Source organism: Ornithodoros turicata, unplaced genomic scaffold, assembly GCF_037126465.1.
Source record: "Ornithodoros turicata isolate Travis unplaced genomic scaffold, ASM3712646v1 Chromosome25, whole genome shotgun sequence".
Taxonomy (NCBI): Eukaryota; Metazoa; Arthropoda; class Arachnida; order Ixodida; family Argasidae; genus Ornithodoros; species Ornithodoros turicata.
Genome location: NW_026999346.1, coordinates 2,321,471 through 2,348,698, shown reverse-complemented (window position 1 = coordinate 2,348,698; position 27,228 = coordinate 2,321,471). Strand labels below are relative to the sequence as shown.

Below are 27,228 nucleotides of genomic sequence, written 5' to 3'. Positions count from 1 at the left end.
GTCAGCAGGAAAGGACTCGCCGATGTCCCGAAAGGCACCCTCGTCATTCTCCAACACTCCACTTCAGGCTGTGGATCGTCCAATGTTGGAGCATGGTTAAACCACAAGAAACGGAGAGCATCTCTGTCTTTCTCTCGAATGCCGATTTGCAGAAATGCCTTTCGGATATCCGCTGTGATTGCTATTCTGTGTAGTCTGAAACGCAACAGGACAGGCACCAAATCGGCTCCCAACTTAGGCCCCTTCTCCAAGTGGTCATTCAGCGACGTAGCTCCAGATGCGTGTGATGAGGCGTCAAACACCACACGTATCTTCGTTGTCGTGGATTCGCTACGTACTACTGCCCTGTGAGGCATGTAGTAATGCAAACCAGTCAGGGCTGTGTCTTCGTTGGCCTTCTCGGCGTGCCCATTTTCAAGGTAGCTCCTTATAACCTCGTCATACTTCGTCAAGCAGTCATTTTGGAGTAACCGTCTCGTAAGTCCTCGCAGTCGCCGGTTGGCTTCCTCGAAGTTGTCTTCCAATTCTTCTGTACGAGGCTTCCAGGGTAGGGCCACCTCGTACCGGCCGTCCACATAACGAATGTTTCTTTGAAATTCTTCAAGCACCGCTGTGTCATGCTCGTTGTTGTTTGTCGTTACGTCTGCGATTCCAATACTTTCTAACTTCCAGAACTTCTCCAGCACATCATCTGGATCCACACAAACTCCTGTTCTTAAGACGCATATCGTAGTGGCTGCTGAAGTTTCAGCATAGCCATGTGTGACCTGTGAAGGCCCTTGAAACGTCCACCCGAACACTGTTCCAATTGCTACCAACTTGTCATCGTCTGCATGCCTCTTCACTTCTCCTGTCAAAAGCTGCCACATTTCGTCACTGCCTATTAGCAGTCCAATGCCAGCTTCACACTGAACATTGGGGAACAAGGAGTCGTCGGCTATCTGGTGTCCTTGTCGACGAAGCCTTTCGACGAACTCCTGATTAGCTGGAATTTCCGCAAGATCCTTGCAAATGAACGGAATAGTGGTTGCGCGTATGACATAGTCCACAGGACGATACTGACTCCGCAGGTGAAGTTCAACCACCTTCCCTAAGTGGGTCTTGTTAGCGGTAGACGAACTGGCAAAAGTGTTCAACCGCAACTTGCTCTCACCTACAACTTTCAGTTTCAGCTTCTGCGCAATGTCGTCACGGATGAAGGTCAGCTGACTACCTCCATCGATGATGCCACGAAGTTGGGTACACGCGGTGTCAGATGACGCCCATAGTCTGAAGGTCTGCAAAAGAACCTCGGCACGTCCCCGTTGGTCCCTGTGCCGGGTGGTGGTCATTATGTTGGTCACGGTGTCGTTGCTACTTGTCGGACCTGGTCTCTTTGAGGGATCGCAGACGACGGAAGCGTGTCTGTTTCCACAATGTTTACAGACAACGTTAACACGACAGTCCTTGGACCGGTGACCTCTTTTCGTACACCGAAAGCAGCGCATATCCTTTGACAGTTTTTTAATCTTTTCGGCGATCGATAGTCCTGCATTGCAGTCCAGTGTGCTGTGGCCAGTTGATGCACAGAACACGCACTTTGGAGTTCCTTCAACGCATGCTTGGAGAACCGCTCCGGTAGGAATAAGTTTGTTTCTTGCCCCGTTAGTATGTTGGGCCCCTGAAGCCTTCTGACTGTATTGCAGTCCAGACCGTTCTAGGCTATCTAATTCCGCTCTGATGAAGTCGAGGACCTTCGACAACTCATCTGTAGTCTCTACGCCGCAGTCATCTTGAGCAACTGGCCTGGTAGACCTATCCCTGTGCTCTGCGGTCCCGTCGTCGCTGGGGGTCCTCTTGTGTCGATGCATTCGGTGGTACTCAACCACCATCTCTGTAGGGATAGCTGAGAAAAGGATATCGACCATCATCGACGAGTAACTACTTGTTGACACTCCCAGCGCCTTGAGACCTCGCATGTTGGCTTGTAAATGGTCATACAAAGACCGTAGTCCATGTACGTCTCTCTGTGATTTCACAGCTGGTAAATCCCGTAGCCTCGCGAGATACTCCCGTTGTATAAGAGAGGTGTCTCCGAAACGCTGCGATAGTATCTCAATCGCGTCGTCGTAGGAAGACTCTGTTGATTGCAGTCCACGAAGGGAATCAGCTGCTCGTCCTTTCAACGACGTGTTTAGGTACTGGAACTTCTCTGTCTTATTCAGCCGCTGGTTTTCATGTACTGCCGTCTTGAACTGCTCCCAAAATGGTCGCCATTCTGTGAGCTCACCGGCGAAGGTCATCAACTGCAACTTAGGTAGCTTGATCCCCGCTTGGACTTGTTGGTTGATCTGTGGCATACGAGGCGACACTGGCTCCGACTGAGGAGAAGCCATGTGCCGTTCCAAAAGCTGAAAATCAGCCAGCCGTGTCCGTAGTTCCGCAGTCGCATTAGCAGTTTGCTCTTCATATCGGAATACTGCTTCGTACTCCGCGGGTAAATCCTCATCCTTTATGAAGGGCTCGATTTCTGCGTTCACCGCTTGTAGTTCCTTGTAACTTTCTTCTATGCGAGCTAGAAGTCCATTCAAAACGGTCTTACTGACACCGACGTCCTGCCGAAGATCCGTGACCTCGTTCACGAGTCGAGTAATTTGTGCACGCCGTGCTGCTCTTTTAGGCTTAAGCCGGTCCATGATCAGTCTTCGAAACGTTCAATATCTTGTACAGCCAGGCCAGTTCCCGGGTTTCGGCACCAGAAATATGTTGTGGAATATCCACTCCGAGAATGAAGGAACTGTACTTGCCACTTCAAATACGTTTAATTTCAGCGACCAGCTTCAATCATGTCCGAGTATACAGAGGTACAGCAAAATCGTGTCCGCTCCTAACACGAGCGCAAGGTGGAAAAAAAAATATATAGAAAAGTCCCCCAAAAGGCTCACACACACGCGCTTCTTACACGCGCTCTCAGTTGCTTCGTAGTCGTCTTACGATGCACACAAAGAAAGCTGCAACAAGGGACACGTGATCATCAAAATGTTCGAAGGGAGTTTGATGCCTGATTCGAATCGAACCCAAGAATTCGTGACCGACAGTTCTGATGCCTTCTACAAACTAAACCTTTATTCTCCTCTCTCGCGCTCCTCGTCTTCGTCCACCGCCGAGCCTAAGAGCCCTCTCCTCCTCCTCTTTCTTTCACATCCTCCCGGGCCACGGGTGGTGCGACATCCCCTTCCAAGCGGTGCAGCAAGTGCACGGGACGGTGAAGAATGGTCTTGTTGGCCAGCATCACTGCACAGGCACGAACAACACCGTCGCATCCGGGAATGGTCTGAGTTACGCGGCCGAGCTTCCACAGTAGCGGCGGTCCTCTTTCGTGGATGACGACCATATCTCCGACCCTCAGTTGACTCTCCGGTCCCGTCTCGCCATGTGCGCGGATCTCAGCTGGAAGAGGTATTCCTTGCGCCACCTGCTCCAGAACTGCTGGCGAAGACTGTCCTGTGCTTTCAGGTAGTGCTTGAGTCTCCCTGCGTCCAACGGCTGTGCAACTTCGCCCGGTGTTGGGGTGGCAGTCAAGCGTTTCCCTACGAGGAAGTCTGCAGGAGTCAAAGGGTGCAGGGCGGCGGGATCGGAATCCACATACGTCAGTGGCCGGCAATTCACTATGCATTCTACTTCGCATAAGGTCGTTGTAAGATCTTCATATGTCAAATGGCGCCTTCCTAAGCAACGCCTGAGGGAGTCCTTCACGCATCTGACCATCCTCTCCCACCACCCGCCCCACCAGGGTGCTCTCTCGACAATAAACCTCCATTTGATGCGATTCCTGGCGGCAAAGTCTTGCACTTCTGAGGACACGGTGGAGATAATCCGTGACGTCTGATGGAAGGTGCGTATCACATCGTATCACATAAGGGGGACAAGATCTTACAACGACCTTATGCGAAGTAGAATGCATAGTGAATTGCCGGCCGCTGACGTATGTGGATTCCGATACCGCCGCCCTGCACCCTTTGACTCCTGCAGACTACCTCATAGGGAAACGCGACTCATAGGGAAAGGCAGACTACCTCATAGCGATGAGATCGCCTCCTTATTGAACGTCGTCGCACAGTCGTCTGCACTCAGTTTAAAGACCATCGTGGCGCAAAACGCTCGATGAACTTAGCGAACAACCTGTCTTCCGCTATGACACCCGCCAAACTCGAGTTGAGGAGCGCTCTGGAGGTAGCGCCGATGCTACCTCAAGAATGCGCGGAATTTCGAGGAATGCGCGGGGGATTTCTTCCACTTGAGGAGCGTTTCAAGTCAAGGCCGATTTATGAAACGCAAAACCGGCCTCGAGGAGCAGCTCGAGTCGAGTTTCGAGTCGAGGCTGGTTCATGAATTCGGCTGGCAGAAACAGAAACAAGGGTGAGTCTTAAGTCATTATTGGAGGGGTGTAGCCAGAAGAGTTCAAAGAGTACAAAGTCTAACCAGAAGACTTAGGGAGTCAGTGATCGGCTTTTGGAACAGTTTGGGAATTCCGTACATCCGCTAGAGATAACACATCGTCACAACCAGGTCATCTTTCTATAAGCACTGAAGCACAATGTAACAAGGGCACCGTCCGAAGACAGCAATGAATTTTAGTGCATCGTAGACGCTATCTCCTGAGCGTACGTAAGGAATAGCGTTGTGGATTGTCGCGAAGTCAGGTCACGACAATAAGCGAGACGGAGGCAACAACCACTTTACTGCGTGAGGGCCGGATCTGAACTAAAGAACCACTGCACGAACAGTCAGCACGAGCAGGGCAGAGACAGGGCTCGTCGTTGTCAGCAGGTGCCGCTACAAGACCCCCCCCCCCCCCCTCGAGACCAGAGGTTGACGAAGGCAAGGCCGGAAGACGTGGCGGAAGCGGGCATCAGGGGTGGGCAATGGCAACAATGGGGATGTCGTATGGCACTGGATCTTGGAACGCTGACAGGCCAAACAATTCCGAGCCCACTGGCGGTTGTCCTGATTCATGGACGGCCACACGAAGCGGGAGCCGATGAGCCTCTGCGTCGACTTGATGCCGGGGTGATGCAGAGTGTGGTAGCTGTTGAAGATGTGGCGACGGAAGTCGTGGGGAAGCAGCGGACGTGGGTTAGCCGTAGAGGTGTCGCATAACAAGGGGCTCGAGGTTCCAGGATAGGGAAGCTTGTGGATGTCGAGGTACGGGGATGACTGAATAATGGTAGGCATGTCGGGGTCGTTCGCTTGCGCTTGTGCAAGCTCAACGTAGTCAACGTCTGGTGACAGATGGTGGGCCAGGCCAGCAATGTGAGCTCGAGAGAGAGCGTCCGCAACGACGTTAGCGTGACCAGGAACGTGCCTGATGTCTGTCGTAAACTCGGCGATGTAGGCCAGATGACGGATCTCTCGGGGTGAGTGAGAAACAGAGGCAGGCGTGATTGCGTAGGTGAGAGGTTTGTGGTCAGTATAAACAATGAACTGGCGTCCGTCGAGAAGGTAGCGGAAATGTTTGATAGCAAGGTACATCGGCAACAGCTCGCGTCCGAAAGTGCTATACCGTGCGTCGGCGGGCTTGAGGGGTTTGGAAGATAAACCCAGCGGCTGTAACTGATCGTGCGGGCCGAGCTGGTGCAAAGCGGCCCCAACGGCTTCTGAAGAGGCATCCACGAAGAGTGCGAGTGAAGAGTCTGGGATGGGATGAGCCAAGAATGAAGCGGAGGCGATGTCCTGCTTTATCTTCTGGAAAGCTTGGTCAGCGGATGGCATCCACTCGATGGTTTTCGACGGACCGCCAGGACCAGCAGCAAATGACAGAGCGACTTGATGGTGCGCGCGCAGTGCGGTATGAATCGGCAATAAAAATTCACCAAGCCCAGAAATTCGCGAAGCTTCCGCCGTGTGGTAGAGCGGGGAAAACTGTCAATGGCGTCAACCTTCTGGCGCGGAGGGGCGATGCCAGAACAGTCAATGCGATGGCCGAGGAAGGCGAGGGAAGGAACACCGAGTCACTTAGCCGGATTGATTACAATGCCATGTTGACCAGTGTTGCGGATTTAACGAGTCAAATCGGATTTAAATCAAATCCATGTTTTTCGGAACACCGCAAATCAAACCCAAATCAAGTACGGATTTAAACTTGAGGCGATAAATCGAATCATTTTAAATCCGGATTTGTTTTTGGTGTGCTGAATCAAATCCGGATATAAATCTGGATTTATCAAATTCGTCAACGAATCCGAGGGCTAAAGTTCCCGAAATAACTGTAGCATGCGGCTGACCATGTCTGCAAGGTATAATTACTGCATGCATTCACTGGATAAGACCCGTGACATGGTACAAACACGTATAAATGTTACCTGCAGTGGAGAGTATGAACAGCCAAATAGCGATGCGAAGTTGAAACTGACATTTTATTTTCACGTGGTTATCGAAGAAACATATTTGTCAAATACGCCTACTCGGCACATATGATAAAGTCACCTGTAGGGAATTGTTACGGTAAATGTGATGGCTGCGTGCTGCACACCGCAGTTGTGTTATAACAAACTCTATAGTACATCCGCCCAACACGCGTACGCAGTCTTATTAGAGAGTTTTAGCAGACCGTTGATAACGTGGGTAGCGTCTCACCGTATCAACCGGAACCAATCAGTGCATAAGATTCTGAGTCACGCACGAGTGCGATTGGTTCCGATAGAGACGATAACCTTGTCAACGGTATACTAAAACTCACTATTGTCTCAGGTTCTTGTTTAGAAAGGCCAGCTGCTCCAATGTAGCTGGATGCAGCGTGTTTCTTATCGCGGTCTTGACCAGGCTGGTTCGTTCAACTGCTCCAGAACTTGCAGGTACTGCAAATACATGTTTCGTTACTTCTGAAAGCAGCGGGTAGTGGGCCGCTGCGGACATCCAATAGCTGATAGGGGAAACATCATCATCTACTGTACACTCGCTTATATAGAGGACTATTTCGTCGTTCGTTCTTGCGGTACGAGTTCTGCGGTGCCATCACGTTGACCATAAACAAGCCACCATGAAAAAAGGCGACCAACATTCACATTCCTGTTCCTGGAGACAATGACCTCGCACGACTGGTTCTCACGTGCACATTCCAGGATTTATTTTAGCAAGCTCTGGGACACCAGAACGCGACATCAGTTGCAGTTCAGAACCAACAAAACAGACAAAATGCGTGTATGGTAGTCCTTTCTCGAACGCACTTTGCCAGAGCTTAGCGAACCAGTGGTGCGCTCGCTCCGATGCGTTCCATTTCTAAGAAATCATAGAAAGCTGTGACACCGTTGTGAGTTAGACGTCGAACTGCCCATATGATTATGTGTGAGAGTATTGCATGACGTACCCTTAGTCTCTTGTGCCATAAAGCACCAAAACACCAAACGTACCCTTAGTGCTCGGAAGGGAAGATCTCTATAGATCTCAGAGGTGGTCTGTCTGACAGACAGACCACCTCTTAAGCTTGAAGCCGTTCACAGTGTCCGTAGACTGCTTCACGCAATAAAAAAGAAAAATCACGGGATTTCTTTTTGGATGAAACGGAACTTTCGGCGAGACATCGGGAATCGAGAGAGAGGCAACCCATATCAAATCCAAACATTTTTTAAACTTTCTCCTTATTAAGAGTTGCATTGAGTCATATGTAAACATATGTGAAATGCAATTCAGTCAAATGTCTTGTAAAAGCGTAATTAGACAGACTGCCTCAGATACGACTGACAAAGAATCTGCCTGCCCGGCAACGTCAAATTTCGCAGCAGTCAAAATGCAACCATTTGCCTTAAGGAGCTTGTCCAAAGACTCATCCAATTCCGTCGAAAAAAAAACGTGATTCAATCCAAATCATCTGCAAAAATTGTGATTCAATCCAAATCATCTGTCAAAAATGTTATTCAATCCAAATCATCTGTCAAAAATGTTATTCAATCCAAATCATCTGTCAAAAATGTTATTCAATCCAAATCATCTGTCAAAAATGTTATTCAATCCAAATCCAAATCATCTGTCAAAAATGTGATTCAATCTAAATCCAAATCCTCGCCATAGTTTTCCCCGTAAATCAAATCCCAAAGCAAATCCCAAATCAAATCCATGAGCCCTTTGATGGATTTAAATCAAATCCCCGGATTTAAATCCGCAACACTGATGTTGATGTAGACGCTGGAACAACTGGCGAAGGTGTTTGGCGTGGTCCTCGGGAGTGGAACTAGCCACCAGAATATCGCCGAGGTAGGCAAAACGGTAAGGCAGACCGCGAAGGACCTCGTCAATGAATCTTCGGAAAGTTTTCGCAGCGTTGCGAAGACCGAACGGCATTCGAACGTATTTGAAGAGGCCGAACGGGGTCATGATTGCGGTCTTCGGAATGTCACTGGGCTCCATGGGAATCCAATGGTAAGCCTTGATTAGATCTATCTTGGAAAAGTGTGAGGCGCCGTAGAAATTTGCGGGGAAGTTGTGAAGATGTGGTAAGGGGTATCGGTCGGGTATGGTGACAGCATTAAGCGCCCGATAATCACCACACGGTCGCCAATCTCCCGGGTCCCTTTTTGGCACCATATGCGATGCCGAAGCCCATGGGCTGCTGGGCGGACGAATGTACCCCAAGGCGAGGAGATGGTCGAACTCGCGACGAGCGATCGCAAGGCGATCAGGCGGGAGTCGCGAGGCTTCGCATGCACCGGGGGGCCTCTGGTGAGGACGTGGTGCATGGTGGTATGGAGAGGGAATGCATCTGTAGGTGGCAAACGGACGATGTCGGGGAAATCCTTAAGGATGTCACGCAACTGTACAAGTGCTGATGGGCGGGTGAAGACATGGCCAATGGGGTTACAGAAGGCACGAATCCAGAGGATAGATAGGCCAGTGCCGTTATCAATGAGGCGGCGTCTCTTCACGTCGACCATCAAATCGAAGTGCTTGAGAAAATCACCGATGATGACATCAGAGACGTCGGCTATGATGAAGATCCATTGAAAGTTCCGACGCAAGCCCAAGTTCAGGGTGAGGGAGCGCTCACCGAAACATTTTATTGGTGACGAATTTACAGCTTGCAATGAATGCTAAGTGCGATGACGGTCCGAAGGATGGGGTGGAATGATACTGACTTCAGCGCCAGTGTCGATGAGAAAGCGAAGATGGTTGATGGTGTCGCTGACGTGAAAGAGGCGGCTGTTCTCAGGCCCAGCGACTTCGGCCGCATTCAGTTGCCGGGGCTGTGGTTTCCCGGCCACATATGGGGGTTGACAGCTACGGGCCGTCGGAACCGAACTTGGCATGGTACCAACAGTAAGGTGAAGACTGAGCTGGGGATGGAGATAGGTATCGTCGGGGCGAGCGAGTGTGTCGGCGACGATTATCCCGGTAGTGCGGTGAAGGGGATCGATGTGGTCGCGCGGTTGTAGAGGCAACCAGAGTGGTAAATCCAGTTACAAGCTGTGTGAGCCGATCAACGCTGGATTGTAGGGTGTTGACAGTGGCGGAAAGACTTCAGATAGAGCGCTGACCATCAGGATACTCGCAAAAGGTGTGATGGCCGGAACGGGCGGCACCGTGTGAGCCGGGGGAGGTACGGGGTCGTAGGTGTTTAGTCGGCGTTCCACAGGGTTCTATTATTGGGCCCTTTCTTTTCTTAGCCTACATAAATAACCTTCCCGGGTACTTGTCGGAGAGCAGTGTTTTATATGCTGATGATATCAATATCTTTGTAGAGTATCTTAACTATTAGTGAATTGTTTGTAAAAGCCAACAAGGTTCTCAGCGAACTTGTAGTGTGGCTCTCTGAGAACAAACTTATTCCAAATTTCTGTAAATCTGCTTAGGTTCTGTTCCGCCCCGCTCAAAGTCTCGTCCAGTTAAATTTTCAGTCTTTTTTTCTCATCAAAGGTCCTTCCCATAGTACGACCTTCGAAATTTTTGGGAGTCATATTGGAAGAGCATCTTCTAGTTGGCACCCACACGTCCTCTCTGTGAGAAATAAGATATGCTCAGGGTTATATACGATAAGCAGGGAACAGTCTCTATTGTCAACAGAAGTACTTACTGACATCAACTACGCGATCGTTCCTTCACATATGAATTACGCGCTAGAAGTTTACGGTTTAACTTACAACACGGTCTAAAAGCCGCTTTACCATGCAGAAAAAAAAGGCGTTGCGTATTATCTTGCGTGTTCAGACTAGGACGACAGTCTCTATGCTTTTAATTCACTCGCAATAATGGATGTCTTTTCCCTTAGGAAATATAAGATATGCTGCCTTGTACACAAACTGCTATACGAAACTGATGTCACCCACATGGCTTGAGATTGGCATATGATTTGAGACGCGATCTTTGGACCGTGAAATTACCGAAACCACGAACGAATTATGGGAAATTTACGCTAGAGTTCTACGGTGGGAAGGCTTGGAATTCCTTGCGTGTTACCTTTAGGGATAATGCTAATTTTAACTCTATGAGAAGTAGCCTTAGAGTATATTTGTTGCAAAACCTATCAGACACACATTTTTAAATGTTTGAATTTTTGCTTATTGTAACCGCGCTGTTGTTCTGAGCAAAGTTAGTTGGTACTATTGTCTGTACGCTTCCTAATTTGCGAGTACCTTTAGTTTTGTTCGTGATCTCAGTTAGCATCTAAGTTACCGATTTGTTTGACATCAGGTCACTATACGCTTAAATGTACTGAGTAATTCTATCGCACAAGGCTGTACTGTGTATTGTCTCACTTTTGTGTGTTGTGTTAGATGGATTGCATTTACAGGCTTTGACCTCGCAATCCAGTTGTTACTTTGTGTATATGTTGTCTATTGTGCACAAATAAAATGTGAATCTGAAATGTGAATCTGATCCAAACCAACTCGCTCGAATAAGTGCTTTTGCAGCTTTCTTCTTTCCGCCGCACAAATGTTCGTGCAGACGTTCGTACATGCATCCTTGATCTTTTTTATTCATTTTAAAGATGAACTAGTTCAGTGGGATACAACAAACAACTGCCTGTTTGCAGGCAGTGGCGGATCCGGCGGGGGGGGGGGGGGCGATCGCCCCCAAAACATCAGTTTATACATGGGATTTCCCTCTCCCCTCCCCCACTACGCGCTCCGACAAAGAAACCCCTCCCCGTCCCAAACCGAGGGTCTCGATCCGCCCCTGTTTGCAGGGCTCGGCACATGACGCATACTAACCCCCCGGCCCATGTCCCCTACTGCTTCCTGCTGTCCTCTCCATCTGGCTACACCTGCGCGTCGCTCGTAGCCACAGCTGTTCTGTTTCTCTACAGACGCAACCGACGTTACAACATGCACTACAACACCTACAACGCGAGACTGTAGAGCCCTCTGTGAGGCGCGGGCGGAAGCGCTTTACTGCATGCTTAAAGGTCAGCTCCGGAGATACCTTGACTTCTCGAAACTGTAACAATATTCTGGAAGCCCATATCGAACTGTGTCTGAAAGCACCCTTCATTTCCACAAAACAGCCCCACATTTTAAATAATCGTAAATTAACCATTTCGAAACAGACATGGGGGCCGCCATTTTTATGACGGCAGCTGTTCACGCGGTCTATATCGCCGACGTAAGTGATATCAGTGTTCTTCAAGACTTCCCTCCCTCTCTACGGAGCATACGGGAATGTAAACAGGCGATGGTGGCAGGGAGCGTCTGCTCGATCGACGTATGTTTCTTGATCGCATCGCTTTCTTAATATTTGGGATGATCTGCCAATGCTAAAACACGCTGTTGATACCACTTGTGCAGTTAGGATTCGTGCAACTATGCTGTCGCGTTCCGGCCAGCGGCAGACTGGCTAAGAACGCAATGAACGTCACGTATATTGTCAACGGAACTGTGCTCCGCCTACATACGAAAGATATTTTTATTCGCATTGTAGGTGTCTTTGATAAAGTAAGTCAATTCATCGCTTAATTGAAGACTTCACTCTCTTATAGTTACGGCTCACCACTGCTGCATCACTTGCGCATATCTTTCTCACTCTCGAATACGTTCCAGGCGTTTGACGTTACAGGAGCAGTAATCGCATTTCTTGGCATTATAACCGGGTGAACGAGTTGTGTTTGGCAACGCCATGTTATCGTATACACACTGCAGGTACTACGTACGTAAGAATTAGGCTTGAATGACAACCTTAGTGTAGATTCGCGATGAACGTATTTGCCGAAATTTTACACTGTCGAGAGAGCAAGCACCAGATACAAGAACAAGATACTTACATGAGGGCATACGTGGCTTATGAGAGCTGAACAGAAAAAGAAAGGAAGGAAAAAATAAACGAACACAAAAATACACTGCACAGTACAAGGACACCATGCAAGCGTAATTATCAGGGATATCTTGCACCTTATTTCGGCTGGTTTACTAGTGCAGTGCAGCCATGAGTCATCACATTAATCAACCACAAAAAAAGAAAGAAAAAAAAGAGAAAAGAAATGAAGATGAGTTGCTTCCATATGTGAAAGACACCAGTATTACATCTGGATCTGCATGCTGGTTTCAGGAGCCGATTTACTTCTTGAATCAATGCACACCTCCACACATTCCACAGATACTGTAATTTTACACGTAACACTGAACGTACCATAATTTTATTGAATACACAGAGATCATAAAACTCTGACTCCCCCCATAATCGCTCGCAACAGGTAAACAAACACACTGCAAGATGGACAGAACACAGGTGCCAGTTCAGGTGTTCTGTGGTAAGTCTTAGGTGCAGAATCAGGTCATTCCCCACAAACCAGTGAAAGAGGTTGCAACACCACCATCCCACATGAACATAAAAGCTTCTTCGTACCAATGTGTGTTTTACAAACCAAGGTTGGAATAGAGTGTAGAAAATGGGCACCTTGTACAGCAAAGCTCAAGCAGCTCTGACGTCACAGACCTCAGGGCTATCAGTGGAATTGGCTGTATTTCTGAGGTCCTTGACATTCGTGCGTTAGTGAGGCATCTGTTCGAGAGCTTTTATCTCACGAAGTATGACACATGAAAAAAAAAAAAAGATTGATCAGCATTATGGAGCGCAATGCATGACGCACCCATGATGTAACAAACCACGTCTATGAAAGCGTCCCAACCCCTTTGATTTTTCCCTGGCACTTCATGTAGTAAAAATGGCTAAGGAACATGGAGTACCATTTACTGTGTGCTCCAAAATCTTGTGTTTGTTTCCCCATCCCCTACGCTTCTACAGAAGCCACCGATTAATGGCGAATGAAATGCCAAAAACTAAAACTCCTAGGTATGCGACTGTTTGTACATGTTCGCCGAAGCCCTTCTGCTGTCGACTTGCATTTAATGCCTTGCAGAGTTGTTAGCGTTTACTCATTCACTGTAACTCTTGCGGTGAGCCCCCCTTGTGTAGTCTCTTCCTTCTGTTCGGGGGCTCATGAACAGCTATCGTCCACAGAGATCGAGCAGAGCACCAGAAAGCCCCTGGACATAACCTGACATGAAAATTAGCATTATTAGAATTCCTAAAACAGACAGAACAGGCTTGTGCAGTAAAGAAGCAATGCAATTCTCTGTTTCAGTAGTTTTCTCACACACATTCCTTTTGTGTAGATACAATATGTGGCACACAGATAAGGTGGAAGTGATACATGACCTACTTACCATGACATACTTTGATACATGACCGAGTAACAGCACTGAGACAAGGAAACTTTTAGTGCACACAATGGCGGGATGTCCTTCAGAAGGGGAAGTACACCCATTATCCCCTACAACACTTCGAATGTTCCAGTTCCTGTAAGTGAGGAATGCAGGACAGTTGCTTAGTAATCGCTGCTAGCTTGAAATACTGTAAATCACCTTCGTGGGGCCAAAGCAGCTTCCCAATGTCTTGATCTGCACATCTTGCATGGTGACTTTTATGCTCATGAATATGTGAAGCAACGTTATGATCCAAATATCCATGACATGCCAGAGTATCATGAGCCATTTTACCGGAAACAGGTTGCCATTATCATTGGTTGTCCATGTGTGCACACATGTACATGTTCACGATACTGTGGCACCATTATTGTAGCACCAGACGTTGCTTCACCAGTGCTGCTGTATGTACCTCTTTCCTGGGACCTGAGAAAGGAGAAGCAGAAATTATAATGATACCTGTTAAGGCTAATATTGTTAGGAAAAGTGCAAAAAAGCATCTACATATTTAAGAGCTACAAAATGTGATCAACAATGTTGACAGCATAGCTTGCCCCCAGCTATACCCCTTCTCATAGGAAATATGTTGTCAACCAATGGACAGCATACATATGTGTTATAACTGTGTGCTACAAAGCAAATGTGGTCCTCTTGCAATGTGCCATGTGTCAAAACGATGATTCACAGGTAGATGAGCCTTTCTCATGACTTCACCTATTTCTGCTAATCTGTGACGAGCATGCTGATCGTCATCCCTTACTGGTCAAGGTACTCAGTTGCTGGAGTCAACTTCATTAGTATAGAAGGACAGAATGGAATTTCTGGCACGTAATAACTTTACATTACAACTTGAACACACGGCACTCACAGACACAGCCCGGCTTTTAAAGAGGAACAACAATATGCTACCATGTATGCAGGATATGGTGTGGTTCCATGGTTCGGAAATGGCTGAATGTGATCACACAGAAGTCCAGACAGACACAGTGTCTCAAAACAGGAACTCCTAAGTTGTTGCTGATTTCAGCTGCTGTGACTGTTTTGTCTTCCCTGTGCCCAAGCGCAGACTTCTCCAAACTCATGTAATTTCTCAACCAGCTTCTCTGAGAAACTGCGTAGTTTTACATACAACCGCGGATTATAGGGTTTAGCAGTCCCATATTTGTCATTCACATGTTTACATTGTGTGCAAGCCATAGTGCAAGTTCGTGCGGACACTTACCCGCAACTTTGGTCCTTTGTTGCTATCCTCTCCTCTTTGTTGTCGTCGAACGAGGCAGGTGCCGCATCCCTTTCCAGCGACTTTTACAGTCCAAATCGGCCGTCAAGTGAACGACCTCGTAACATTCTGATGCAAAATGCTTCGTGCACACACGACAGTTGCCTTGATAAGTTCAGAGCACTCAACTACTGGTTTCGTACCACTCAATCACGCACAATATCAACTGGGAACCTGGCACGAAACATCTTTCTTAGTAGCGTACCTGCTCGTACTGCGAGAAGCACGGCATTCTCACAATTCACTCACGCTGCATCTCTCACAAAGTGACAACTTAGATGAGGTTGTGTGTACTGACTAGCCGGAGTAAAAAGATGATCAAATTAAGACGCGGAGAAAGGTGCCCACACGTACACGACTCTCGATTTCGCTTTCAGCCTGACGAGTTGTGATTGCTGGCGATTGCGAAACTGCGATCCAGCAAACAAGCCAAGAGGAGCCAAAGCGAAAGCTGAGCGTGACGTCAGCTGTTCAAGCGGACGATCGGACGGCAAACCAAAAAACAGATTTCGCAGTAAATACAGGGTATTCGCCGAAACTATTTTGGAAGTACATTCAGTAGGCATCAACCTTTGTGCCTGCGAGTTTTTGTTGTAATCCGTGGCAGTAAGTTTCCTCCGGAGCCGACCTTTAAGGTTTCAGACAATCTTCCGCCGACTCCAGAATCCCCCCCCCCCCCCGTTTATATCACTATCTATATCACACTAGTTGATTTTACAGCTACCGCTGTAAAATCAACTGTTCCCTTGCAGGAGGTAAACATATACTACAGCAGAGCAACTAGATCGAGCGACGTGATTTATTGAAGCGTCACGAACACAAGCCAAATGTTCATGAACGCTGTGACATCAGTGGTGCTAGAAACGAAAAACCACGCGACATTGAACGCTAAAACTTATAGAAAATGCTACACTGTTGTTTATATCTACGCTTAATTCTTCTTTCAGTCTGCAGCTTTCCAATGGTCGGAGACTGAACAGGACGTCATGTTGAGTGCCTTCTTCTGGGGCTACACGATTCCTCAGACATTTGCTGGCCTCGCTGCAGACAAGGCAACACCAAAGCATATGCTCAGCATCGGCGTCGTTATTCCAGGACTGCTTTCTTTCCTGACACCTATGGCAGCATATTGGCATTGGGGAGCCGTCGTTCTACTCAGGACACTCATGGGCTTCGCGCAGGTACATCGACGCAAATTTCATGTTCTCGTTACCTTCAATCTTGAGGGCACGGTTTATTTTACTTGACGATACACGATTTCCCCCACTGCACAGTGACTCACTTTCACTTTGGAGAATCCTTTAAAGCGCCAATGTCTGCAGCTAACTTTATTGTATGTTGAACTAGGGCATTTTAACGTGCTTCTGTTGCGAAATCGACAAACCACCAATACGTGGATTTGCGACGTCAAAAAATTTGGAAAAATGGATGAAGCGGGTGAGAAAAGCAACCTCCTTTCCCACTTCCGGGGCCACTAAGCCCATCATGCCCATAAGGGACAAACACGAAATTGTACAAAACAACCAGATTCTGGTTTATTACCTTGTAACGCAAGCGAGAACCGTATATAACATGTTGCCGCTCCACTCAGACTTCCTTAGGGCTATCCTGCTCGCCCATGGACATGGTTCACAACGGGTGGGGACACTCCGAACCATATTCTGCAACGCCATTTGTGGTCATGTAGCCGGAGGAGTTTCCGTATGGAGGCGTTCATCGCCAACACTGCGGCTCCGAAAAGTTGTGGCGCAAGGATTTCCACAAAAGGGACGGCGTTCCCGCTACGGCAGTAAGGCAGGGAACATGCTGGACACGACTAGTAAGGGCGCTCTGCGCTTGGGAATGGCACTCGGCATTGCGGTCGCCGTGCGAAATTTTATTGCAACAAGCCGAATAAGAAGCCATAAACCCTTCTCCCAAACCAGATCACAGCGCCCCCAGTCAGTACACCAGTACAGCACGCGACCAACTGCGGCTGTGGCACAGTCCTGAGCAGAGGGGAGAGACTCCGGTAACGCTCCCACCCCTTGGATACGATCCACCAGCTAGCCTGTTCGAATGCCATTTTATCTTCCAGTTAATTAGTTGCCATAGGTTGCAATGAAGAAGTCAAGTGCACATGCCACGTTCCTTAATATATCTTGATATAACTCCCCATGTACACATCGCATACCAGATGCCTCTCTACATAGGTGAATAAGGTTGACCGAGCTGTAAGTTGCACCAGATAGAAAGAGTTGGTGAACATGGGAGAAGCATGCACTGTTGCCAGCAAGAAGACAATGCTTGCTAAGGGGGAAGCGCTAGTCACTCAATCCACTATAATTTGAGGAAGCAACAGCAGGGTTGGCTGGTACCAATGGTGTACCCAGGATTTTTTCCAGGGGGGACGAAGCGTACAACCCCCCCTTGTTTCCTGTACACGGGTGCTGCGGACCATGCGAGCGTTCAGCGGTTCTTATTATCATGACATCTGAGAAAAATCATTACGGCCTATACCCCCATGGTTGATACGCATCCATAATATTCTAATCGACGGGAAAAAATACATTCACAGCCACTAGACGTTGTATGTATATATAGGCAGCAACGAGAGTTTGTTCTAGAAGCGTCTCACATTAGAGGGAGACTTCGCAACGAAATGAATTTCAAGTTTGTCTGTTATTTCTGCAGCCGTTAACATGATCACAAAGAAGACTGTTATGAAATATTTGTGTTGCAAGCGAAGCAGGAATCATAAAAACGATTTTTGAAATTTGCGAGAGGCTGGCTCTGACGTGCCTGCGTCGATTGGGACCCTTTGTGGGCAACACTGGCCACTGTCTGCGTACTATTCTCCTCGTGCGCAAAAAAGACACCTTTCGTGGAGCAATAATACCGGGGGGGGGGGGGGCAATTTCCCACTTGTCTCCTCGGAGGCGCCAAGTAGATACCGATACTAGTTGTACTCTCATAGTTTTTGGGCTAGTTATTCGGCAATGAAATGCTGCATCAAAGCATGTGTCTACAAGTCAATGTAGACGTGGGCTGTTACCTATTCCTGCTTTCCCAGAGATCAACAGCGTTGCGTGTGGTGGGCAGCACTCCGGAAAACGTGATAAAAAGAGCATGCCGCTGAATTTGTTCCGATCATTGCACACTTGAGATGTTCGACATCAGGGCACGTCTTATGCATGAGCTCGAAGTATCTAAAGAAGGAAAAGTGTTAGCGAGTCATGGTATTCCTATACGCTGTTTCACTACTCCCGAAAGCCGACTCTATGTGGCGCGTACATCAAACAACAACGCAAAAGGTACGCATTATCAGCCCTGATATTCTCTAGCGTGTTAACGGACACGTGTCCGATAAATGCATAAATTGATAGATCGTAGATCAGGCTTGAGGAAAACGGCTGACCGCGGTTCCTCTTAAGGACGAAGTACACCTGCACAGACGTCAAAACATCATACCCGTGTTACGGACGCCCTGTAAAATGAATTCTCACAATTTTTTTGTATCTGAGAGATTCTGACCGTCGGAGCCTCCGATTCCTTAGAATGGGATCTTCATGGGTGGTGAATACGCGTCTCACACGCACAGAACTCTCCACATCAGGCTGTCTTTGCGAATAATCATCGTCTGCGTCTGACTGTTCTGATTCCGAATTTTCGTTGATTGTGTCGTATGGCTTCGCTTTCGGCGTAGCTACACAGCAGCTACAACCGTCATGGTACTACATCACCGTTGCATGCAGAGTGTCGTCATCCCGTCGCCGGCGCGGATGCCTTGGGAAGGGGAAATTTGTGGCATGTATACCATAATTCATCACATAAGGAGGAAGCAAAGGTTGTCTAAGGTATTAGGAGACAAAATGGCGTAGATGCAGGCTGGCTGGTGGATGAACTCCATAATGTAAAAGCCTGAGTCTGGGCACACAAAGGGACGACATGAACCAGCAAAAGTTTTGCTGGTTTGAGTCGTGTGTTCATGTGTCCAGACTCATGCTTTTATGGTATTCGGAGACTGTTATGCACCAAGTACGATCTGCAGCAATTTTTCTTTCCGATCGTTGCAAAGTCTAGCTTTAACATGTTTTACAAATGCGTTGAATGCACTGAATGAATGCTCACCAGAGTTTCGGAATGGGGTCTCCCATTCCGTTCCAATTCCATTCCGAGGAATGGAGTTTTGCGATAATTCCATTCCTTTCAATTCTTCGGAATGAAAAGGTACGGTCAGTTCCCACTCCTGGAATGGCTTGGCAACCCAATTCCATTCCGTTAATTCCCTCAATAAAAGAAAAGGACCGGTAACCATCCTGGGGGCTTAATCACTTCCATCGTTCGCGAGCCAACGAGGGGCGGAGCTCTCGTTAACAGGAACACGTGACACGTTTCACGTGATGCGCGTTTTTCGTTAACGGGACAAAGGCGTAATCTCTTGCTCGCGTAACGACCGACGGTGTCGTCTGCCTAACGAATGTGTTCACGTGCTCACAGGCTTCGTCGCCTACATGGCTCATGATCTAACGAGGCGCGAGGCACTAGGGAGCTGGAGCACGTGGTGTATGACGCGCTCTTTTCGTTAAAGTGACAGGGGGGTAATCTCTCGGTCCAATTACGATCGAATGAGACCGTTTGCCTAACGAGTGGCTCTACCCACTCGTTAGAATGTGAAACATCTTCATTTGGAGATTTGCAGAAACGGAATTTCTGCAGAAACGAACATGTATTGCTCCACGACTGCGTACAAAATGACATGCTCCCCCTTTCATCGTATTTACCCCAGTGGTTACGTGAGGGCTGTGAGACATTCTCGGGAAGATGCAGATGAAGACGAGAAAAAAGACGAAGAAGTGACAACGACAAGCCATAGACAAACCATGCCAGCTATCCAAACAAAGTTAAGCAACCTCATTGGTTGACAAGATTGCAGCCTCGTTGGCAGCTGTAGTTCGTTCGCCCTTTCACCATCACCACCACCACCACCAGCTGTAGTTCGTTCAGGGCGGTGACATCACAACACGTAACGGCTCGTTACGAGCACGATAGCCTCAACGAAGAAGCGAAACGAGGAGCAGAGATTGTGCCGCAGCAGGGCGTCGATAAGTTTCCTCGTTTCGTTATTCGTAACGACTCGCTGATGTTGAAGCTGCCCAAGGAAGATTGAGTCATTCTTCGCTTGGGCGACCACACAAGCGGCTAACTGTGCCCCATGGACGTGATGGCGCCAGGATGCCTTTCAACTGGACGAGACAGGTTTTGTAAAGTTCTTCCGTCCGCCAAGAAACACTCTCCGCACCGTTTGTGAGGACATGAGACCGTGTACTTCGCACCGTCTTGATAGCTACGGGTGTTGTGATGAACAACAAAGGCGAAATGGATGTATATAGTAGTGTTCTAATTGCAGACATAGTGTTGATGTAGTAATGGACGTGAAGAGCAAAGGATTCTGTGGATTTTCTGAGGTCGATTGTCTTGAATAGTTCCATAACATTCTCTTGTTTCGCGGTGCTAACATGGAATTAAAACAGTTCACACACGTTCTGTTCAAGCTCGCTAGAAAAACATTGCACTGCGAATTTATTTTATTTTAGGCGTCAGGATGCCTCTCAACTGGACCAGATAGATTTTGTAAAGTTTTGTTACGTCCGGGAAGAAATGCTATTCGCACTGTTTATGAAGCCTGACAGTAAGGCTGCGCGTTGTACTTCCATGCTTGAAGGAAAAATGTACATGAAGTTAATGAAATAAGTGTAAACATTGAGGAGAACGGGCAGCCTACTTCTCTTGCTTCTTTTGATACTTCTGATAACACTACGTCTTTCCTTTCTGGTCTCGGACTCCCACGTGCCCCAGAACTCAGCACACACTAGTTCTGGTATCATACTTAAGACCATTCTCACCCGCCACCATCGTCAGGGTAGGAAAATGATTTACAATTTTTTGCGTATTGCTCGACGATTATCCTTACAGTGACGTACATGTCTGTTCATTATTTTCACACGACTAGCGAGCCATATATTGAGACGGGAAGAAAAAGAAGATGATGAACGAGCCTGGGAACGAACATTGGAACGCAATGAGCATGTATGAGAGCACGAGAATGCGAGCTATCGCAACAAATGAAACAGTCCTATTGGTCGGAGAAGATGCAGCCTCGCTGCCAGCCGGCTCTTCGCTCAGGGCGGTGACATCACAACACGTGAGCGCTCGCAATGTGCAAAATAACCACAAAGAAGAAGCTTCACGAGGAGCACAGATTGTGACCACAGTAAAGCATCGATAAAGTTGCTCGTTTCGTTAGCCTGAACGACTCGTTCAGCTGTCTCGTGCCGTTAAGTTGAACGTGTGAAACGATTAAGCCCCCTGGCAAGTCCAGCAGTGCTAGAGGAGATTGACATTACCAAGCACGGAAAAAGCACAAAGACAAGGTTATTTCACTCTTGACCGTGTGCAGGTGCGGTGCAAAGGGAGCGAGGGCAGAAACCAGCATGTTGAATCCAAAACTACCACCCGGGCACCCAGACCATTCCATTCCCATTTCTAGGACAGCTTCCGCCATTCCATTCCAATTCCATTCCGGTCTCTGCTAAACCTGGAATGATTCCGGAATCATTGCAACTCCGGAGTGGCAACTCCGCAACCCTGGTTCTCACCATAAATTGAGAAGTTACCCGTCAAAAAGAACTCGTTACGAGTTAAGTTACCGTGTGAAAAATGTACCTAAGTTAAGAACGATGTCCTCCAGCCTGCAATGTAACTCGCAGTTATGGAGTTGCTTAGAAAAAAGAACGAGTTACTTCGGACACAAAATAGCACTACACAGGTGCAGCACCCGTGAGCAGTTGAGTTCGACCTTGAGTTGCCTGCGGAGGAGTGCAACACGCTTAGATCGTTTTCGTTTATGTCCAACAATTCGAACGCTTTACATATTACTCCCTGTGGGCGCACAATGTTTCAGCTTCATTTCAATGTCAGCGGTTCTTACTTCCTGAATAGAATACTGTCATTGATCGAATGTCACGTTCTGTGGCGTAAAATGCCATGAAGGAACCGGAGAGAAAGCAAGAAAATAAGTGGACGCGAGTGAAAAGCGAATTGAAAGTAACTTGAAACTTCGCTTAAGTCATTTTGGCAAAGGTACCTTAAAAACGAAACGAGTTCCTCTGAAAGTTGCCACGGCGCAAAAGTACCGAGTTACAAGTTACCAAGAAAAGGAACTTAGTTACAGTAACGAGTTACTTGTAACGAGTTGCCCCGAACTCTGGTTCTCACAGTATAGCGTTGCCGTTGGACGTATGTCAGAAGCGTGCGATTCCTTTATGTATTCAACCTGAGGCCCTGACAAGCGTAAAATTTCATTCCCCTTGTCTTTTGTTTGCTTTTTCTAGGCCTTCGTGACAGCATCAGAATACGCGCTAATTGCAAACTGGGCTCCGAAGTTTGAAAGAGCACGAATGTTGTCCATCTGCTTCATAGGCTATTCCATCGGTGCCATAGTTACCATGCCAGTGACGGGGCTATTGATCCAATATGACGTTCTTGGTGGATGGCCATCTACGTTTTATATTTTTGGTGAGAATTTTCTTCATTCAGATGCATGAAATAATTTATAGGCAGTGGAAACCTATGTGTAAAAAGGAATTGCCATCCAGGAGACCGAGTGTGACACTCTACAACACGTAGGCTAGAGAAATATTTCGCTTGTGAAATCCCGTGTAAAAGCTACCGGGCTGCTCGAGCGAATTTGTGCCTTTCCCATTTCGTCGTAAATCTTATCAAACACTGCACAATTCGAGCCTTAGAAGTTGGTGTAATAAATCAATCAATCCGTAGAGTTGCCTCCGAAGGCCCCATAGGTGTTACAGGGGAGGTGTGGGAACACACGCACACGAAACGGCAAAAGGGCAGTTAAGCCTGTAAATGCTAGCCTGCGCATAATACTCATCAAGGCGGGTAAATGAAATAGAGCTGCAATTTCGTGGCCGCTTCTGCTTTCGTTACGTTTCCGTTGCTGTTCCCGGCTGAAACTGTTCATACGCGGGCCAATTACATTCACATGACGTCACATCACCTTAGCGGGCTCCCCTAGGTTTGATGACTGTGACACAGGTCCCGGTGTCAGCAGCAATTACATCACATTACATTTAATAAGCACAACTAACCCAATCATGCTTCAACGTTGTCTGGGAGGCAGAAACAAAAATACACAGAAAGCAACGCAGGAACAGCTAGAGCAGAAATACCTGTAATAGCTTTCTAGATTACCTTTGAAGTTGTGCTTGCATTATACGTAAAAATTTCCGCGCAGTAAGCTGCTGAAAATGCGGTTTTGCCGCGGTGAACGGCATTTGTTCTTACTAGGTTTTTGCCACCTCCTGATGTAAATGTAATCTAACATGAGTTTTATTACGCCATTTTTCACGAACTGAACTCGAAAATTTGCCAAGTATGTCTCCTTTTTGCCCCACCAATGTAAAGCGCGTGTAGAATTCACTCGAGTTCGTGATAATTGACACGAATTATCTGGAGTTTTAGTGCATCGTACGCCTTTCGTTATTGCGTACGTAAGGGTAGCGTTGCTAGTCCTGCGCACGCGCAAAACATAAAGAGAGCTTCGCGCAGTGCACAGAACCACCAGGCTATCCCTTACGTACGCAAAGGTGATAAAGTACGATGCACTAGAACTCACTATTAAAGAGATATCCCATCGAAAAAAAAAGAAAAATGCGGCGCAGTACCCGTTTCGGAGCGCCCATAGTCCAGCATACCACCACTTTTTGCGCGCCCTTGCTCTCAGTCCGACGAAAGGAGGTTGCTAAACCCAGCCCACAGAGGGATGGTAGAAAAAGTGAGAGTTCTTGAAATGGGGAGCGGGAAGACAAGATTGAAGCGGAAGTCGCATGCGATAAGCCATGCCTGTCTTATCTGGTACCGAAACAGGAAAAGGAAAACACTCTTTTGCGGCACCTATCGGCTCACTTTTTCTACGACCCCTGTGGGCGTGTTTTTTTTTTATATACATATACTATTCAATTCGAGTAACCCGCGAGTTTGGTATGACGTAGCGCCACATGATCCCTACAGTATTTGGCACCTTCGACAGGATTTTTCGAACGTCTGGAGTGGGGGTGACTCTTCGATGCAAGCTGGTGGACGCTGAACTTTCAAGCGCTGCTTTGCCCCAAATTGTAATGATATTCAGGAAGAAGAATGGGTACAACCATCTGATCCTCACTTTAGTTGTCGAAACTTGGGGGTGAAATCGGAGGCTATGTGAGATCGGGTGCACTTAGGTGTTATCGTTTGTTGTGTTCTTTTTCTCGGCTGTTTCTTACTTGCTGTGCAGCAAGCTGTCCTCCATAAAAGGTGGATGTGCACGGTGGTCAAAGGTGCATTCTTCGAGAATTATAATCATAGCTTCTAAGGGCCGTATTCCCTAGCAACCCTGGGGGTTCCACATGTAAGCGCTAGCCCCGAGGGAGGAGAATATCGTTTCCCAATATGAGTTCGCGAGCTCCCTGTGCTTCCCTGACGGACGCTCTCCCCGAAACAAAAATGGAGGACATGTGCGATTTCATAGATCACGTCATGCGATTGAAACGCTACCGGGACTGGGAAGACCCCCTTGAGCGGTACGACAAATGTGAATTCAAATAAAGATACCATTAATCGGAATCACCTATGTCCCAGTAGTGTTTGCGTCCTGTGGCAATTGTACACACGAGAGATGCGACCATTTTACATATAACGCCTGATGTGAATGTGACACAAAATAAGTCACGATCTTTCCTTTTCAGTACAAATCCTATAGGCAGCTCGCAACAGTTGTACAAACATTTCTTACCTATTCGATATACGGAGGTGTGGCATCCCCTCTTCGATATTGGGTCGCATGAGAAGCTTGCCGCCCCGCCGCATGTGCCCCTCCAAGATTGCACATCTGCCGCTTTGTCTTACTTTGCTTAGACTTTTGTTTTCTAAAAGTCTCTTAATTGTCCTACAATCCTGTCAGACGTTATTCCCTGGGCGTCAAACTCCCTGGCTAACTGCGCCCAGGCTTTCGCGCCGAGTGATGCGCTGTCGGATTTTTTTGTCTTCAGTGGCCCCTTTATGCTTCCCCACCCGTTCTAGAAACGTCTCCCGCTCCTTAGCACTGTGTTGTGCACGTGGAGCCATCGGAACACTAGATTGATACGAACTTTGCAAGCCAACCGCCTGCAGAACAGGCGATACCAAAGTAGCAGACGTCCGAAGCGGAAACGAACTGCGGTCTTGCGCATGTGCTACGGCTTCATTTTACGGGTGCGTTCCACAACTAACCCTCGAGTAGAGTTGGTTACTTGACAGAGTTGTACCACGTGACCATGGGAGTAGGGTAACCCTCGGGGAGGTTGTGGAACGGGCGCGAGTACGATTCTCAATATGGTGACAGCAGACGACATTGACATTTGGGCCCCGCGACATAAGAACCGCTGCCCGCTGCTTCGCTTTAGTGTGACGCTGTTGACTTCCGTATGGGGACATCTGCGTGGGTTCGTAAAGCATTCACGCCACGAATTAGGGGTATTTGCCGCACGTTCCGAGAAAGGGTAGCGCTGTTCTGGTCCGCAGCTAGCTCTGAAACGCACAGAAACAGGTTTCGACCTTCACATACAACGATCTGATGTGTGTTTTATATATGGTTCCGTTCATGTTGCTCTGAAGAAAACATCAGGTCGCAAAATTCGCACTGGAACTTTCCTGGGTCCGCTATGATGCTGCCGAGACGAGCAGCAGCAAAAGCGGACGACCGTAGATTTCAATGCAAACGACCGCTCTGACGTCACTACTCTTACCTACTCCCGTCTGATAGGGAGCAGAGCGAGTCGACGCACGCTCCCCGGGTTGGGTGTTCGCCCGGAGGGTGCCCAGAGCCCAGGAGCCTTTGAGGGCGAAGTTGTGGGTGGCTTTGGGAATACGGCCATAAATATTGTGACATCAAGCGTGCCACGCATAACTCAATTGTTGCATCCCCGTAATAGTGACACCAGTCATGCTACAGATTGCTTGTTAATAAATTACTGTAGGGGACACGGTTGTCTAAAAACAGCACTGCGTGGTTATTCGCATCTCATATCTCCAGGTGTTGCACAACTATTTCTTTCGAGTAATAAACACGTGCTGCATACGGTCAAATACAATATTAGCACAACACATTCAAGCGCAAACGAGGTAATATGGGACGGCGAAGTACGATTTTAGATAACAGTGTCCCCAAGAGGCCATCTAGTCCAGCTGTAGACTGATCGAATTCGGGTACCAATTCTTACAGTCTACTATTTCGAGTTTAGGGGGGGGGGGGGTACCTCGAAATATAGTGATCAAAATCTCTGTGGCAAAATAAACAGCTCGAAATAAATGTTTCGTGGTCCCCTGACTAAAAATAAGCCTCCCCAAAAATGCACGGTGACGCGCGAAAAAAAAATGCAATCAGCAGAATTAGACCAACTTGGACAAAAAAATGCAAATACCCATCTAGAACTAACTTGATAGTAAACTAGCAAAGATGCTGTGCTTGCGAGTCCGCCTTGCTAAGCATAACTGCCGCTAAGATTTGGCTTTCATTCACTAAAACAACTTCGACAGACATCGAAGACTCGTGAAGCTAAGAGGTTAATTTGTGATATCGTCTTTTTAAAAACCGCGTATATTCTTACGAAGTAATCGAGCATTTTCTTTGTTTCGAGACCGTGAATTTTGAGATGGGGAATTTTGTTACTGGGAATATCGAAGCTATAACAAATAATCATGCCCTATGAATAAGGACAACGTGCTGCGTAACCTGGCCTACAGCATTGCAAAATGCTTACTATTCGGGTTGAATAAGAAAACACACCGTATTTAAAGGTCAGATATGCCGATTTTGAAGTGCCGCAGAACTGGGCGATACTCGCGCTGTGTGTTGATTACCGAACACTGAATATGTGTGCGAAATATCTTGCTCCAACTGTTCGTAGTTTTTTAGAAAACAGTTTTTTTAGTTCCCACGCCCGGCCGTCAGACCGTCGGCAAACCCTGCGCTCGAGCGCACCGACGTCACTGCTCTAGGTTTATCTGTCTTTGGCTTGGCATGGACTCTTGGCTTGGCCGCTTGGCTTCTTTCGTTTCGTCCTCTGTGCATCGTACATAAGCGAACAGCTGTTATGTTGTTGCTAAGCCGGAAACAAAGCATGTGAATATTTTTTTTTGGCACGGCGTCGTTTGCAAAGTGCACTTCCTTGTTCTGACCTTGCCTTTTATGGGCTGGAGCGATATGAT

General features: G+C 47.6%; 1 protein-coding gene across 2 annotated transcripts in view; it reads left to right on the top strand.

Moving 5' to 3' along the window:
* The window catches only part of LOC135373489 (sialin-like), a 79,905-nt gene that overhangs the window by 12,886 nt on the left and 39,791 nt on the right, over positions 1 to 27,228 (top strand). For both annotated transcript variants that reach the window (XM_064606669.1, XM_064606668.1), the window contains exons 3-4: positions 15,894 to 16,127; positions 22,320 to 22,503. In XM_064606669.1, coding sequence (XP_064462739.1) covers positions 15,894 to 16,127; positions 22,320 to 22,503 — 418 coding nt within the window. The remainder of the gene's footprint in view (positions 1 to 15,893; positions 16,128 to 22,319; positions 22,504 to 27,228) is intronic.